Below are 18493 nucleotides of genomic sequence, written 5' to 3'. Positions count from 1 at the left end.
TCAGAACAGTCTATGTAAATCACCCTTTGGAGAAATATAATCAAATATGCAGTTTTGTGAAAGTGCTAGGACACAGCAGCTATGCAAAGGGTTCATTCTTAAAAGGATCTTTCTGGTGCCAATTAAAATTATAATTTAAGGCAAAGCTATCATAATTAATGGGCTTAGCATTAACCTAACAGAACCTTTATCATTCAACTGTTCAATTACTCTTGATCTGAATTTGTCATAAAATTTTAGGGTTTCAGGAAATCTCTGCTTCTATTAATTGCTATTGCGATGGCTTGTAAAGATATCCATTATCTTTTTCCAAGACATTTGCACTCGTTGGTATTGCTTTGACCTTCTTCCTTAATTGTGTGGTGTTGCATTGCAGTTCAGGGAAAGGGAGGCCAGGGGGTCCTTGCTTTCTTGAAAAATGCTTAGTTCTGTTCACATTTTTCTCCATCTCATCCTTATAGCCCTGTTAGTAGGTGTCCTTACCCCTCCTGAAAGGGCTTGGAGAGATGGCCAGAAGATAGAGGACCATGGGTGTAGGAAGTGGTACTAGTGGCAAGTGTGCTTACCTGTTCTAGGCCCACTGCAAATCAGTTGTGCTCCATTGGCAAAACTAGCTAGTAATCGGAGACCTCACCTAGAGCCTCTATAATGTGGGTGGCATAGCTGCCAAGTTATCCCTTTTTTAAGGGATTTTCCCTTATGCTGAATAGGCTTCCTCATGAGAAAAGGGAAAACTTGGCAGCTATGGTGGGTGGATAGTTCTCCCTAACATATTCTAAATTGTCAAACTTGGATTTAGCTCTTTTCTACTGAAAGGTCTGGTACAGATAATGCTTGCATTGAAGCCTGGGAATAAAGGTTTGTGTGTGGAAGTAATTGAACCCTAAATTAGGAATATTGGCACAGTTACCGTCCTGCTAGAAAAATGAATTTTTAGATGAAGTGTTGTACAACCACCCAATGTTCACAGTGTAAAAATGTCATTTTATGCAGTGGGCTCTAGTCGATAAAAGCTTTAACCATAGTAAATCCGTTAGGGTTGTATCCAGCCATATCTGTGCATCAGCAAAACAGAATTCCACTCATGCATCAGATCGAGTCCTTTCCCCTCTTACTTGTGTGTCCCCTGTGTGTCCTAAACATCTGCTCTGGAAGGTTTAGGGGAACTCCCCAGAGGAGATTTTCGGAGGCATGGGGAGGAAGTGAAGTCCCTTTGCATGAGCAGTCTCATCTCATGTGTCATTGGATTTCAATGGTTAGTCTTTAAGGTACTTTCCTGCCTTTCCAGCTACGGACTAACACAGCAAGTGCCTGCTTGAGGATTGAGCTTGCTCTCAGCAGAGTTCCTCCCGCAGAGTCCCCGGGGTCTCTTAGTTTCCCAAAAATGCAATGCCACAGAAACTTTTTCAATGTTTTTGTGAAGGTAGTCATCTCCTCTCCAAAAAGTGTTGTGATGCTCCAGGTTCAATCTGCAGCATTTCCAGGGGTGATACCAAGCCTGGATATAAGTATCCTTTTTAATCTTAGGTAGGGTGTTCCCTACATAGGTTAAGGTTTCTACCCAACAAAGTTATCCCATGAGTGCAGGAAATTCTTCTCGCACAACAGAGCGTTCCCCTCCTTCCCCTCCTCTGCACATTGGGTACCATTTATCCAATGAGCCTAGCTTAATTTCTTCTCCTTTTCCAGTGCTCTTTCTTTAGAGAGTCCACGAGTTTTTGACATTGGATGACTTTATAAAACATTCTACTAATTGGATTTGTTAAAATAAATAAATCAAAAGCTAATTGGTACGTGCCCTGCCATTATTTTTGCTTACTGAATTAGATATAATGGCGTGAAGTCCTTTTTATCATATTTGTGCACTTATTTAAACACCCCCCTGGCGCACACTTCTGCAAATTCAATTATATATTCAAAGAAAGCACTCAATTTATGCAAGGCTGGTTTACATTTAATCCAGGGGCAAGACTCAGTAACTGATGATAGGTCTGTTCAAAATTAATTAGGATCATTCAGAGGAACAGCAGCATTGTTACCAGCGCACAATGTAAAACAGGGGCTATTTCAGCCTTTGCCGTAATGAGTCACAACTGCAAGCTTGTTGTGGGTCAAGGGAGCCTTTGTTTATTTGGGTTTCTCTTTCCTCGCTGAGAGGTCACTTGTTCTTTGTCTCAGCTTCATGTGGGAAAGATTAATAAGAGGATTTCCAGAGGAGGATGCAAACAATGTCGAGAAGCCGAATGTCTTCTTTCCATCAGTATTCACCGAGGAAAGTGTTGGGTGGGAACCCATGGCTGAGTTTCTTTGTTTCCTCCCCGCAGGACGGGTGTCCAAGTCAGATGAAGGTGACATTCTGCAGCTTATCAACAAGCTGAAATTTAACATGGCACATGAGAGAAAATGAAGGTCTTTGAGCAAAAATATGTAACTTCCCTAAAATTTGCCTCTGTGCCAGAGGAGTGGACAGTAGAGATATAGAGAGCATTTGCGTAGGAGTGCTCAGCAAGCACTTGAAAGCACCCTTTGGAGCAGGTTCAAGGAGACCATGGCTGGTGAATAGAAGCAGCTCCCTGTTGACAGCACAGGGTGCCTCTGAATGCCAGCGTCTGGCAGAGAAGCAACAGGGAAGGGACATGGTCTTCATGCTTTGCTCATGGGCTGACCATTGTTGGATTCAGGCTGTTGGACTAGATGAATATTTGCTCTGATTCAACAAGACATTTTTTCTTTTCTCATACATTTCTGTAAACTGTATCATTTTCTTTATATTTTCAAGCAACTCTCAACTACTTTATTTATCTGTTGCAAGAAATATATATATCATCTGTCCTCCTTCCCTTCCAAAATAGCACTCCAATTGCTCATATTATAAATGTTTATTAGGGGTATTTGTAATGTCTAAATGCATCCGTTAGTTAAGTGGTTGGTAGGTACAGGTAGGTTTGTACTTTGTTTTTAAGATTGTATTTCGACTTCTAACATTTTTTGTACCATGCCTGTTTGAAACCAATTGCACTGTGCTGAGTTAGCTGTGATAAATGTCCATAATTGTAGGTAGCATGTGAGTTGCTTTTGGAGGGGCGGGGCTTATACCTAAGTCCTGCTGCAACACATGAATGTACCATTTTGCAAGCAGAAATCTCTTAGGCTAGTGGAACAGGAATGATGGGTGGCTTATTGCACCATCCAGTGTGTTACCAAAACCCTGATAGCACGTTTCCACTCAAAATTCAGCAAAGTGATGCCATCTAATTATATGCACGTGTGCTTGCTATTTTCCTTGTTCTTGTGCATTATCTTAACCATAATGTTGTTGAGGAGCACTCTTGCTGCCATAAGTAATCTTAGCAGCTGTTGATAAATAATGCCGTAAAGAACATGATCTCCTCTGATCTGCCAGTCTTTAGGATAGCTTAATAATGATGATTGCAATAAATATGCTGAATAATTATTTGAAGTGACATTTTCCCTGCAATAGTCTGAGCTTCTAGAGAAAGATGGGAGTCTTTCCATGTATGTTCATAAAATACATTCTTCTTCTGTATTAATTTCTTTTAAAATCTGTTAATCCTCTGAATGTGTCCAAAATCCAGATACTAGTGTCGCTCCTTGTTAGCCCCAATTAATATGTGAATGTTCTTCCACATTCTTTGCAGCTGTCTGCTTCATGAGATAATGTTGCCCTTTATGCTATTTCTGTTTACTTGGTTTACATTGTGACATTGACAAGCAATTAAACATTGGCCCGTTGTAGAAGTGTTTAATTACATTGTTAAAACAATTTACACCCCAGGGAACTCAGCCAGAGAACTCAGCCTTAGGGGGAATATTCAAGGTGGGACTTGGTATGAAACGGGCTCTTAGAAATCCATTTGACAAGTAATTATTTTAATAGAACATTAGAACTTTGTGAGCAGAATGGGCAATGCTTATGTGTTTCTGCATATTTATGTGGAAGGCACAAAAGTTTCTGTATGAGACAGTTGGACCCTCTTGCCTGTTCAACCATAAAAAACCCCCTGATATTCCTGATCTCAGCTCCTGACAATTACAACATTTTTTTAATCTGGTCTTGAGAAATCTCATTTTGCCTCACCTTCCTCTACTGTTCTTGATAAAATAACCTTTGATTGCTTACTTCAGTTTCATTATCCTTGCAATTTTCCTTCAATTTATGGAGTCATTATTGCTTGTTTTCATTTTGTTACTTTTTACATTTTCATAGAATCATAGAATTAGAAGGAATCCCATGGGTCATGTAGTCCAACCCCCTGCCATGCAGGAATTTGTTTTGGTAATATCTGACTGTCTATCAATTATCTATCTATCTATCTATCTATCTATCTATCTATCTATCTATCTATCTATCTATCTCTTTCACCTATCTAATCTATCTATCATCTATCTATCTGTCTCTGTCTGTCATCTGTAAACTGCCATAAGTCATTTTTGAGAGTGCCGACTGATAAATTGAATTAATACTAAATAAACAATTCCATTCTGGGATCTATCCCTCTTGGCTACTTTGATTGTACTCTATTCATTTTAAAACCCTTTTGTCGCATCTCCCTATCAGCTCTTGCGGGGGAGGAGGCATGATTAGGTCCTGCTGCTGCTTTTTCAGGGGTTACTCTGGGAGCTTATTTCCTAGATGTGGTGAAGCAATTGTTTGAATGCTTTGCCCAGAGGCCTACCAGCAGAAGCCGCATAGACCACCCACATTTGATGCAGTGGGGTGCAGGGATCAATGAAAAGCATTCATGTGGCCTGTCCTTCATGAATCTTATCAAAATTCTCTTTTTGATTTCTTCCAAAGAAGTCAGGTATGTTATTCAAGAAGCGTTCCCCCAAAATGATCTTGACATTTTGCTTTTGCTGAAATTTGGTTACAAATCTAAAAAATCAGCCCACGAAAGTGGCCATGTGTAAAGGTGCTTAATTACCTATCTATATTTGGAAGTCATCCAGAGTGCTTAATGAACTTAGCTTTGGGCAATATTCATAAGGAGAAGTGAAAGCAGGAACTAGTCTCTCCCCCCCCCCCCAGTAGTTAGAAGAAGAATATGGGATGGGGGCCAGATAGTGACTGTTTGAGTAAGTCATCACCAGGCATTTGTGTTTTTATTTCCTTGCAATGTTTTTAAAATGAAGCAGATGGTGAATATTGGACAGAAAGACATTGATCCCTTGTGCCAACCCTCTCTTGTCTAACACTGAACCACTCCAGTTTATTTACCCTGAATTTTTCAGGGTACGTACCTGGAGAATGTGGCTTATAGGGAGGAATAGAAGTCAAATAGCATCCCTTTAGCCCTTTTGGTTGGCATCCTGCAGCCGCACTTGGCGTTTCACCTGCAGAGCAAGTCAGGGGTGTTTCCAACCCTGCTAATTTGCTTTAAGAATTTCCCCAATTCCAAAGAGTGAACAGAATTCCAACTTGACTGGAGGAGGAAGCAAAATATGTTATAGCTAGCATGGTAGATGAATAAAAGCCAGTTTCCATAGGAAAACTAGGACAGGGATAGCTTACATTGAATACTGGATACATTCATTTATGACTTTTTCTCCTGAATGATAAGCAGGTTTAATAGTGATGATAAGATCCCATGTTGCGTGTGGGCAAGGTGGTACCATGCAGATTTTGTGGGACAACCACTCCTGTCCACAATCGGTGGGGCTGATGGGAGCTGGAGTCCAACAACATTGGCTACTGTTGCCCTAGTGAGGAACATTCTCTAAGATGACAAGCAGAAGCTTGTGCTATGGAAACCATCCCTTTTCGGCGGAGACTGAAAGTTCCAGGTCTTCTATCAATATCCAGGTCAAGCAAGCAAGCATTTCTTCCATACATGCCATGAAACCTAATGTGGAGCAAAAGCACCTCTGCATGGGTACTGGCAGGGCTGTCTTAAGCATGTCGGGCGCCCTGGCGCCGTGGTGCGGAGATCGCTCCGGCGCCACCCTGACCCGTTTCTCGCCACGACTGGTGGGTGGGCGCAGCTGCTGCGCGCCGCCGCCCTGGCACCCTGCACCACCCAGCCTTCCCTTAGAGCCGGCCCTGGGTACTGGTGACATCAACTACTCATGTGCCGGGTATGCTGTCCATTATAATCATCTCTCCTTCCGTGGCGACGTATTGTAAAACATAATTTGCTCTAGAAGGGCTACTGCGCCTGCAAATTCCATACACTTCTGTGAAAAGGGGGGAAGTCATAGCAGAGCTTTGTTTTTAACAGATCTAGATTGTGCTAATACTTTATGATCAGTTGTTTTTGAAAATCTTGCTAGTTCATATTCATATATAAGTATGTGGCAATATCAATGCCAGAAGAGATTTCTTTTTGTTTTAATATAAAACTCATCTAGAATGGGGGGGGGTAAAGTAGCCCTTTTCTAATGCTACTAAAAATAAATCTGGACCTTAGTGCACAAAAACTAGAATAGAAAGGCACACAAAACTGGGAAGATTTGTAACTGCAACACTCTTTTTTGCACTTTCAAAGGGAAACCAAAGTAGCAAGGGAGCGCCAAACTTTAATGTGCTGCTTATTCAAATATGAAGTTGTCTCCTTCCCCTCTGCGTGATCTTTTATGGACATTAGGTTTTACTGCACAATGCCTTGGGGACCATTAACTGAGATATGAGCACAAATCTTCAGATTAATGTGTGGCATATGACACTACTATCTATATTGTGAAGATTTAAAGCTGTGAGTAGGAAAAGTGACCTAAGAAACAATTGCTTATTAAGTTTTTTAAAAAGGCAAGCCATATGTTCCAAGTATACATTTAAGACTCAGAAATCTTTCCTATATACCCCCAGGGCAGTGGAAACAATTTAATGTTCCAGAAATTCATTTTATTTTTCCCTTGCAAGTTTTTTCCCCCCATATAAAAGGCACTGATTTAAATGGAGTAACATAACAAGACAGAAGTAATTAAGACAGAAGTATTTATTCATCTCTTTTCTCCTTAGGTGGTTGTTCGTTTGATGAACACTACAGTAACTGTGGTTATAGTGTGGCTCTGGGGACCAATGGATTTACTTGGGAGCAGATTAATACCTGGGAGAAACCCACAATGGATCCTGCTGTCCCAACTGGTGAGTAAAAAACATGTTGGGTAAGAAAGCCTCTAAACAATATTATTTATCTCGGGGTGAGAACTTCCAAAACTGTGATATGGGCTGATGTTGGCTGATACGGGCAGGAATAACAAGTTCAGCTTGTCATATCATTTTCCAGAATAGTGTAGACATTACATTTGACATTATAAGCTAGGACACTTCACATTAGAAGCCATTCTGAGTGTGTTGGGTTGTTACTTAGTAACATTTGTCATTGCCCAGAGTTCAGTGGTACCTCAGTTTAAGTACACAATTGGTTCTGGCAGTCTGTACTTAACCTGAAGTGTCCTTAACCTGAAGCGAGGGATGACTGTATGTTGGTTTTGAATCCCATTTCCCCTCCTTTCATGTAGCAATTTGGATTCTAAATGTAAAGGCTAATCACCTGCCTTTATAGTCAGTAAAATCTTCTAGGAACAATGCTAAGTGTTGCTTTTAAAGTCCTCTATGGCTTAGGATCAAGGTATCTCAATTGTCTGCCTCCTTTCATATGAACTTGTGTGCTACAGAAGATCTGCTGGTTTTGGTTTTGTCAGTGTCTGGGGTACAGTTAACGATGAGACAAAAAGGGGATTTTCAGTGGCCGCACCCAGGCTTTGGAATTTGTTTCCCCTAGGAGATACATTTAGCCCCCTTCATGATGACTTTTCAGCATCGGGGAATTAAACTTAACCTTTGTCTTTAAGAGCTGACTTTCTGTTTCCTATTTCTTAACAGTTTTATCTAATCGTAATGGAAGTTTCACCTTTCTGAGTAAAATTGTGGCTTGGTTTTATTGGCTCTTGAAGTGATTTGCTAGCTTTGCAATGTATGCGATTTGTGTTATTGTTTTTTAATTGTCAATGCAAACTGCTTTGAGTAGATAGGTAGCAATTGCTTAAAGAAAGAACAACCAGTTAGGTGTTTAGAAAACTCGGTTTGCATTTTAGAACAAAACCAAACCTGCATTACATCTGATTACTGTTTTTAATAGTAACATCTGACAGAGTAAAACAAGATTAAAGGTTGATACAATTATCTACATTAGTTTCTACAAAGCACACTCTCAATTTCTGTGTTGCCACAGCAATATTCACTGCATGATAAGTAACAAAGTTGTCACCGTTAGGCAACATATAAACAATCTAATAAGGATCATTGGAATTAATGAAGGAAAGTTTTCTAATATAGCTTTCCCCTGGGTGATCATATAGGCTGCGCCAGAGAACATAATGACAAATATTTCTAGGTAGTCTTTGATCTACATATGTTGTGGTTGTGGGGATGATTTCATTAATTCGATTGTATATTGATCTGGCTCAGGTAATACCCAGGTAATTCTCAACATAGCTGCCAAGTTTTCCCTTTTCTCACAAGGAAGCCTATTCAGCATAAGGGAAAATCCCTTAAAAAAGGGATAACTTGGCAGCTATGATTCTCAATCCATTTTGGAGTTCTGGATGTCAACAAACCAGGGACACAATTTCCCAATTCTTACACTTTTTCCCCATGTTCTTGCATAGAGAGATCTGTGTCTGAAATAAATGGTGACACTCGGATTAACTCTCAAATGTGTAACCTATGTTTGACATGCCTTTGACTTGATTTTGAGAGACAGCCAACTTTAATTTAATTAAATGGGGTGCACATCACCTTTTACTTGACTCTGGCACCCCCTTCTCTGATAGGGCTGCCGTTGACTTTATTGGTGGTATTTCTGCTGTAATAACCCAACCTGATGCTCATTGCCACAGTGAGAACCATTCAAAATCCACTAAAGTGACAAAGAATTTCATTCAAGTTGACTTTTGCAAAAAGGGGGTTTACCATTTTAACTGGTGTGAAAGTCATTAATTGTTCTTTCCCAATACCAGTACTGTATTGCCTTTTGGAGGACAGGAAAAGTTAATTTCTTAAAGGATGTGAGGTTTAAGTGCAGTTTCTTTTTAGAGATTGGTTTGATCTGCAAAACGGTGTGAAATCATGACCTCTCCTAAGCTTTAGAAATGGTAATAATCAAGTTGTTCTGTCTTTTAGTTTGCTTTGTTGAAACAGAGAAAGAGAAACTTTCTTGTCACTCCATTTCTAAATATCTGTGCTGACACAACTGCCTGTGATAGCAGCAAAATGCCACTGCGGATGTCGCTGCTACAATATCACACTTTCTGACATTGTTCTATCATGACGGTTGGCATGCCATATCCAAAGCACTTCTAGCTGCAGAAAGGCTGCCAGATCAGGTTGCAAGGCATACTTGAAGGGAAATTTATACTAGCTGCCTTTTTATTGTTAGTTCATGGGTGATAGCTGATGGCTAGATGCTTATATTCTAGCAGTGCTCTCTTGCTTTATGCTATTCTGGAGTGTGCATGTGCAGTCATGTTGCTATGTAAGTAATAATAACCTCCCTTAATGAGAGTACCATTAAGGCTGGGCTGATATTAACTGTGCATTCTTGAGTTCATTCCTACATTCCCTGAAATCCTCTGCATTCCCCATTGTATTTTTTTTTTAAGAAACACTCCTCTAAATAAATTGCTGTGGTTTTTTTTGGCTATTCCCTGCACTCAAGCCTGAGTTTAGGCATGACATATGATTAGTTTCACAGAACTTTGTGGTTTTCTTTCCCCAGTATCAAGATGTCACAATTTCATGCATTGCTACATAATGCCAGCCTACACACTGGTGGACATTAGACAGCTGGTTTATATGATAAATGATAAATATGATAAATATGACTGTTGGTGTCTTTTTCAGACTGAGTTTGCTAGTGCACACAGCCTCATAAAAAGTGTTCAAGTGCCTGATTTGTGTGTGTGTGTGTGTGTGTGAGAGAGAGAGAGAGAGAGAGAGAGAGAGATTCAGTCACTCCTTAGTGGCTAGTAGAGCTGTGTGATTTTGCATTTTTGAAAGATAGACTCCTCTGATATTATGTAAGCAAACTGAAGGTGGGCGTGATGGTAATTGCAATGGGGAAAATTATTCAAAAAATGGTTAGGGTAAAATAGCTACTAATAAGAGGAAATTTCCTACCCACCTCTTTAAAAGTCCAAGGGTTGTAACCAATGAAGTTGTCCCATTAGTGTCAGGACTTCCATTTGTACAATAGGAAATCCTAATCCTCTACTCTCCCTGGGGGGCTCCCATGCTTATAGATATAAGATGATAGATCAGGAGTATGTCCTGGATCCAAGGTACTGAACAGTTACTTTCTCTTCAGATCTTCCTCCTTGCCTTTGGCAATATGTACTCTTATGGAACGTTTTAATTTTTTTTTTTTTAAATGTCAAATATTGGTTCCTGGCAGCTTATACGCAATGAAGCTTTATGCAGGAAACCAGACATAGATTTATGTTTTCATTTCTCGAATAAAAAAAATCTATTCTGCAAAGCAATAATGCTTGTAAAGGGTGATACATAAAAATGTAGAAAATTGGCACTGTGTCTGAATTCATATGGTAAATTGTTAAGTGTTACGCCTTTACAACTTTGGCCAAGCTTTTTTTTAAAAAAAAAGTTATTTAGTGATTCCATTTGTCAAGTTAAACCATTAAGTATTTTAAATAGTGTGTAATAAAAGCCCTGCATAGTTCACAACTAATTTTGCCCATTAGCTGGGCACACTTTTGCTCATCACACATGCTTGAGTCTTACTCACTTTTGCTGACACAAAGAGCAGAAAACTTCACATTACTGCCACGGAAACAAACAAGTTGGTCGCAACTGATCTAGAAAGTGGTTCCATTTTGTTTAATTTTCAATCCTTAAATTGACATGTCATCTTTCCCCTAAGGATTATGAGGTGATGTTAATGGCTCTCCCCCTCCCCATTTTATCCTTACAATAACCCTGTGAGGCTGACGGACAAAGGCTGGCCCAAGTTCATCCAGTAAGCTTTTATGGGTGAGTGGAGATTAAAATCCTATCTCTCACCCTAGGTCCCAATCTGACACTTTAATCCAGGTTTCCAAACTTGTGTCTCCAGCTGTTTTGGGCCTACAATTCCCATCATTCCACTGGCCCTGGTAGCTAGGGATCGTGAGAGTGGTAGTCCCAAAATAGCTGGAGAACCAAGTTTGGCAAACCCTGCTCTAATTATTACACCACCCTGGCTTTCCATGAGATCCAGAACAATGGAATACCAGTTATGCATTTAAACACACACAAGCGTGTTTAAATTCTCCTTCAGTTTGGCTCTTCTTGGGTCTTATCCTTGTTCTGCCTTTCATTAACAAATGAACTTGTCAGGTATATGCAAAATTTGAAATGCAATAAAAATCAATTCTGCCAGGAATCTTCATTCTCATTAGCATAACCCTTTGACTAGTTGTCAATTTAGTAATGAATCTATCTACATGCCATCCGATATGATAGAGCCCTGCTCTAAATAGATTCAAGGGCCATTCAGATATTATTCCTTGGAAAGCATCTGTTTGGGTGAAGGATAATTGCCTGGCTCACTCCCATGAAATCAAGTTCACACTGATAAGAAACTAGGAACTTTCTTCTTTTTCACAGGAACGGAGAAAAAATAGCAGAAGGTTTAGTAAATGTTTAATGTAAACATTTAGTACCGGAGGGTACTAAAGGAGCTTGCGGATGTAATCTCCACCAATGATCTTGGAGAATTCTGGGAGAACAGGTGAGGTCCCTGCAGACTGGAGTTGCGAAAATGTGCTCATCTTCAAAAAGTGGGGAAAAGAATATTTCGGCAACTACCCACCAGTGAGTTTGACGTCATCATCATCATCATCATTTTATTTGTATGCCACCTTTTCATAGTTAAAACAATGCTCAAGGCAGCTTACAGCATGACAAGATTTTCATAATTACCAACATAACAAAAGTCATAACCAATAAATAAAGCACATCAAAAGGTACACAACCAAATGGAAAACAATTTCCACATAAATCATAAAATCTATAACTAAAAAAATACAACATTAATATCAATAACAATTTAAAATTACATAGATAAAAAATAAAAAAACAATTTTAAAGAGGAGCCATCGCTGTCGAGCAGCAGCAGCAATCCTTTATGGAGCCCTCCAAGCCAGGTGGAGAGAGGCAAGGCAGGGCCCTCAGGCTCCCAGCAGGTCAGTCCATACTAGGAAAGGTCTAAGAACAGATAATTAAACAGTCAGTTGGTGAACACAAAGAAAATAATGTTGTGATTATTAAGACCCAGAATGGGTTTCTCAAAACAAGTCATGCCAGGGTACTATTAGGTGTATTCGTAGCTGGTTGCCTGGCCCAACCCAAAGAGTGCTCACTAATGGTTCCTCAACATCCTGGATAAAAGTGACAAGTGGGGTGCCACAGGGTTCTATCCTGGGCACATTGTTATTCAACACCTCTATAAATGACTTGGAAGAGAGAATTGAGGGAATGCTCGTCAAATTTGCAGATGACACCAAACTCAGAGGGGTAACTAGTGCTGCAGAAAACAGAATATAGGTTCAAAATGACCTTAACAGAGTGGAGAACTGGGCCCAAACTAACAAAAATGAATTTCAGTAGGGACAATTACATGCTTACGCAGGAAGACCCAGCTGCATAAATATAAGATGGGGAACACCTGGCTTTCCAGTAGTACATGTGAAAATGATCTTGGGATTTTAGTAGACCACAATCTTAAAATGAGTCAACAGTGTGATGCAGCAGCAGCAAAAAATTCAACAGGTCATATCCAGATCAAGGGAAGTAATAGTACCACTCTATTCTGCCTTGGTCAGACCACACCTGGAATACTGTGTCCACAAGTGTAGAGGAGGAACAGGTGCAGAGTAGGGCGGCCAAGATAATGAAGGGTCTGGAAACCAAACCAAGAGCTGTTTGGCAATCGAATGGACTTCCTTTGGTAGGTTGCAGACTCTCCTTCCTTGGAGGTTTTTAAGCAGTGGTTGGATGGCCAACTCTCATGGGTGCTGTAGTTGAGATTCCTGTATTGCAGTGTGTTGGACTAGATTACACTTGGGATCCCTTCCAACATTACAATTCTATGATTCTATGCTTTAAAGATATGTTCTTAAGCAGCTGAACCTTGCTTGTCATACAGTGCATAATCCAGTTAAATTATGGGTTTTCTCAGTTCCTCTGAGCACCTAAAAATCTTTGAAATCCTTGTTCTCAGATATAATGAGCTTGTATCAATGGCTTACAGTGAGGGTTTTTTAGTCACAGGACACTTGACGGACACTAATTACTGCATCCCCCCCCCTTTTATTTGTTGAATAACAAAAATAAAATCAAGAACAATTTCAACTATTTCTGTTTCCAGCCACAGTTTGGGGGAGACACTTTCTTTTAGATCATTACAAACAAATGGTTTTTATAATGGGTTTCTCAGGATTGGAAACAAGCAACAACTTAATTAGAAGATTAAGAAGCAAATATTGATTTCCTCTCCACTTACCTTCCTTTTGAATGAATGTTCTATTAATGACATTTGTAAAACTAGTTCTGGGAGGCTAATGGAACTTTAGTTCATTCTCTTGCACTTTGTCCTAGCTGATTTGTGTGAACGTTCAATCATTACCCCTCTGTTCACTGTGAGATACTCACGGCCTTATTTTAAAACATGGATTTACAATCTCAGAAATGGCTCAGTGAAGAAATCCAGGGACTGGGGAGCTGGAAGCTAGAGAACAAGGTAGGCCTTGGGACTCTTAGCACGTAAAAGGAAGAGGTGTGTGTAGCTGATCTCTAACAACTCTCAGCACCCTTAGTAAACTACAGTTCCCAGGATTCTTTGTGGGCATCAATGACCACTGAAGTAATAAAACGGTGCAGTAAATATATGATGCTGATATGACCTTTGATGCTATGTTACAGCCAAGGGCCCATTACATGTTGGTGGGTTAGTTGGCGTTCTTGTAAAAGGGGGTGGTCTTAGAAGAATCTTGTTTGCTTATTTTTGGCACGGCTTTAGAGCTTCTACATTATGCATCAGGTTTAGGGATGGGAGAGAGGTTGGAAAAACATTTCCAAATTTAATTTAATTAATTAATTAATTTGTATGTCACCCTTCATCTGAAAATCACAGGACAGTTCACAACATGAAAATACAAAAATGAGAACACAACATACGTAATACAACAAGAACAAAAACAAACCAATAACCAGGCATTTGGTTTTATTGGATTTATTTATTTATGATTCAAGAGCATTTATAACCCACTTAACCATTCAAAAATATCCAGCCCATTGTTTCTGTTTTACCTGGTGAAGTAATCCTGTTGTTTCAAGACCCCGTTCCTGAATTCTGAAGCTATTTGTGTATTTGGTGTCTGCAAGTGTTATATTTTACCTTCAGTCAGACAGGTTGCATTAATGAAAATGAGTAGTGTGTATCTGTAAAAAATTGGCCTCCTCTGCTTTCTCGTAGCAGTGTAAACAACAAAACAAAACCCAACCTTTTTATAGTCCATACTACTGACACATGTGCAATCTACAGAGGATAAATTTAGACTTCGGGGGGGGGGGGATAAATAAAAATGTTTGGTGCTGCATACATAAAAACATGGGAATGTGTTTCCTACTTATTCCTCTTCATCACTTTGACCTAGGTTCATTTTCTTTAGCAATGCATAGCCTTGGATGCTAACCGGTTTGGTTCCAGGTCCCACAGAATGTGCCTTAGTTCACTCTTACTGATCCCAATGTGCCCATGGGCCTCTGTTTTCAAAAGCAAGCCTCTATAATGCAACAAATAAAAACCCTCTCTGGTGGACAACCAGACAGAAATAGATTTGATTTTTTTTTTTGCAAGAGAAGTCAAGATGCATTTAGCATTCCAAGTACCCCAGAGAAGACTTGCCAATCACTTTTTATAGCACCAGCAAATCTTCATATTTTATATGTTCAAAAGGTGTCATAGGCATTAACTAATTAGCTGCAGTGGAGGCCTAAACAGGGCTAACTTGATTGGCGTAATTACTTTGCTATCATTTTGTAAGGATGCCTGTGAATACAAAACCAACACTGCATTTCCTGTTTATGAGCAGTTTTACCAAAATGACCTTCAGTAATGCTGGCTATTAACTTTTCCGTTCCGCTACCACTAGACTTTAAAAAAATAAAAATACTAACAATCTGCTCAGTGCAGTACACAGTGAAATGGCAGTCACTACCTACAAAACTTACTGTGGATATCTTAATGCCATTATGCAAATCTATGGTACAATCACAGTTGGAATACTGTTGGTACAGTTGTGGAATTGGAAAAGGTTCAGAAAAGGGCAACTTGAATAATCAAGGGATTGGAGCAACCCCCCCCCCCCCAATGAGGAAATGCTTTAGTTTAGAGAAAAGGTAAGAGGTGACATTTTAGAAGTTTGTAGAATTATACACTGAATGGAGGAAGTAGACAGAGAAAAGTTTCTCTCATAACACTAGAACTCAAATGCATCCAAATGAAGCTGCATTTTGAAAGATTCAGGGCAGATAAAAGAAAGTTCTTCCCACATACACTTTTAAATACATGGTTGAATTATGTTTTTCTGTTTTCATTTTTCCAAATATGTGTCAGTTACCTGCTTAAGCACCTAGATTGTTTGGAAGCTGAACCATTTATGATTAACCCAGGATCACTTCTCCCCATCTGAATTGACATGGATCCTGTCAGGGCCGGCCCTAAGGCAAGGCTGGGTGGCGCAATGCACCAGGGCGCCAGGCCACCAGGGGGCACCGCGCTGCTGCGCCTGCAGCAGCCGCGCCCACCAGACAGCCACGCTGGGAAACGGGGTGGGGTGTGGGCGCCGAAGGGATCTTTGCACCACGGTGCCAGGGCGCCAGATATGCTTAAGATGGCCCTGGATCCTGTGATGATCACCTGAAGTCCTTCCTTGTGTTCCCCCCTCCATGAGAGGTCCAGAGGGTGGCAACATGAGAATGGGCCTTTTCTGTGGTGACTCCCCATTTGTGGAATGCTCTCCCTAAGGAGGCTTGCCTGACGCCCTCATTACATATATTTTGGTGCCAGACGAAAATGTTCATCTATAATCAGGCCTTTGGCTGATTAAACAATCTATGGGCTTTTAAATGTCTTTGTGGGAGTGGGGTTATTGGTTTGTGTTTGTTTTTGTTTTATTATGTATTTTGTATTTTCATCATGTCTTTTTATGCTATGTTCAGATAAGGACAGTATATAAATCCAATAAATAAAACAGTGGCAATAATAATGTGAACAGACAAAAGACATCTCTCCCTAATAGACCTAGATCTGGAGTTGACCATATCCCGGGGTTGAGTCTAAATACAAAGCCACCTTGCCCCAGCCATCAACAGATTCAGCCTTGGAACTTTTAGGGCCTGATACGGTTAACATTAAGAAAGGGGAAATATGTCATTTCTGTGCAGTGATCAAATTACAGCTGTGTTTTATGTGACTGTTTTGTCTGTCTTACTCACACAGTTGCAAAATGTTGATATTGTGCATAGAATGATCAGGCAGCTCCTAGCATGTGTTAGGGTTGCAAGGTCTCTGAGCCGTGCTTTTTTACTGGTAATTCACAACCAATGTTTACTGCACTGTTATAATTGTGCAACTGTTATAATTATGCTATATGCATATTAATAGGGTCAGTTAGACTCCATATGCCATTTGTTTAAGATTTTGTGCTTAGAACAGTAAGGTATTGTTAACATTCTACAGTGGTACCTCAAGTTAAGAACTTAATTCATTCTGGGGGTCCGTTCTTAACCTGAAACTGTTCTTAACCTGAGGTACCACTTTAGCTAATGGGGCCTCCCACTGCTGCCGCACGATTTCTGTTCTCATCCTGAAGCAAAGTTCTTAACCCAAGGTACTATTTCTGGGTTAGCGGAGTCTGTAACCCGAGGTACCACTGTATATTATTCTGCCAGTAAGTAGTGTTGTTGTTGTTGTTTAGTCGTTTAGTCGTGTCCGACTCTTCTTGACCCCTTGGCCTAGAGCACGCCAGGCACTCCTGTCTTGCACTGCCTCCCGCAGTTTGGTCAAACTCATGTTGGTAGCTTCGAGAACACTGTCCAACCATCTCGTCCTCTGTCGTCCCCTAGTGCCCTCAATCTTTCCCAACATCAGGGTCTTTTCCAAGGATTCTTCTCTTCTCATGAGGTGGCCAAAGTATTGGAGCCTCAGCTCCAGTGTACACTGATACAAAATCCAAATGCAGATGAATGCATGGCAGGATACAGTGTGACAGGACAAGCTGAGGAACAAACTAGGAGACATTCCACACCAAGCAGGGAAATGGCCCAGAAGTGAAGTGGGGCCATCTAGTGACTTCATTGTGTGACATGTGGGCCAGACTCAGGGAGTGCAGCAGCAGGCCGTAGACCCATAAAGCAGCCTGTGTCGTGGAACTGGCTCTCCTGGATCACATCATTCACAAGTTCAGGAGGGTTTGTAATCAACCATCTCTCTCTTAGTAGTTACCTTCTTTGATCAACAGTCCTAGTGGTAAGCAGAGCAGAGAAACTGGTGCCTGGCTTTGAGGCAGTGGCGTAGTTAGCTGCTTGGGCGTCCGGGGTGGCACAAATGCCCTGCATCTGGGGGTGGAGGAAGCCGGGGCAGAGCACAAAGTCTGTAAGCCCCACATTGCCATTTCAGGCAGCACAGAGCCTGTAGGTGCCCAAGCCACGTCCCGTGATCACCCCCCCCCAGTGATGACACCCGTGGCAGCCCACACCCACCGCACCCTCGTTCCTACACCATCGCTTTGAGGATCTTGATTTGAGCATCATGATAGCAGGCACCCTTGAATTGACCTAATGAGGCTCATAATTCACCACTTTCTGAAGAAGGGCAGACTATTATGGGATTTTTTACCTCCAGTGGTCTGTTTCATTGATTTGCATATCTGGCACAGTCTGTCACCTTGTAACAGTGTCCACATTAAACCAGAATGGGATGGAGTTCTTTCCATACTCGATAAATTTTTAGTACAGCTCTGGAAAACGGTGTGTTTCAAATCAAACAGCTTGTGCATCTCTGAGACATTACATTTATCTTTGTCTTTTTGATCAGGCTGCATTGGTTGCCAACAGCTGTTAGAAACAGCATTTTTATTTTTATTATTATTCCAGAAGCAATGCGATAAAAATATTACTATATTTTTGACTCGTACCTGGATGCATTAATTTTTGCTTACAAGGAAGTATGCAGACTTGTTAAAAGAATAGCTTTAGAATCTGACTGTGTACATCATGAATTATTATTATCTGTTCTCATCTAAGTCTAGGGAGCATGAAGGCATTTTCTTTGTGTTTCCAGAAATTCCTTAGGATGTACAAATAAACAGATTACTGTACAAGTTAGCATTGAGAGAGCAACATCAATTACATCAAGTATTGTAAATGTAGGTCTGGAAATCCCCTGAAATTTAAGGCTCATGAATTTAT

The 18493-nt window shown here is 40.5% G+C and overlaps 1 protein-coding gene across 1 annotated transcript in view; it reads left to right on the top strand.

Annotated features, from left to right (window-relative positions):
- PTPRT (protein tyrosine phosphatase receptor type T) overlaps nt 1-18493 on the top strand; it is a 585629-nt gene that overhangs the window by 157021 nt on the left and 410115 nt on the right. The window contains exon 2 of the mRNA XM_060277267.1: nt 6980-7105. Within this exon, the coding sequence (XP_060133250.1) occupies nt 6980-7105 (126 nt within the window). The remainder of the gene's footprint in view (nt 1-6979; nt 7106-18493) is intronic.

Source organism: Zootoca vivipara, chromosome 7, assembly GCF_963506605.1.
Source record: "Zootoca vivipara chromosome 7, rZooViv1.1, whole genome shotgun sequence".
Lineage (NCBI taxonomy): Eukaryota > Metazoa > Chordata > Lepidosauria > Squamata > Lacertidae > Zootoca > Zootoca vivipara.
Note: the sequence above shows the minus strand (reverse complement) of the source record. Positions and strands in the feature narration are given on the sequence as shown.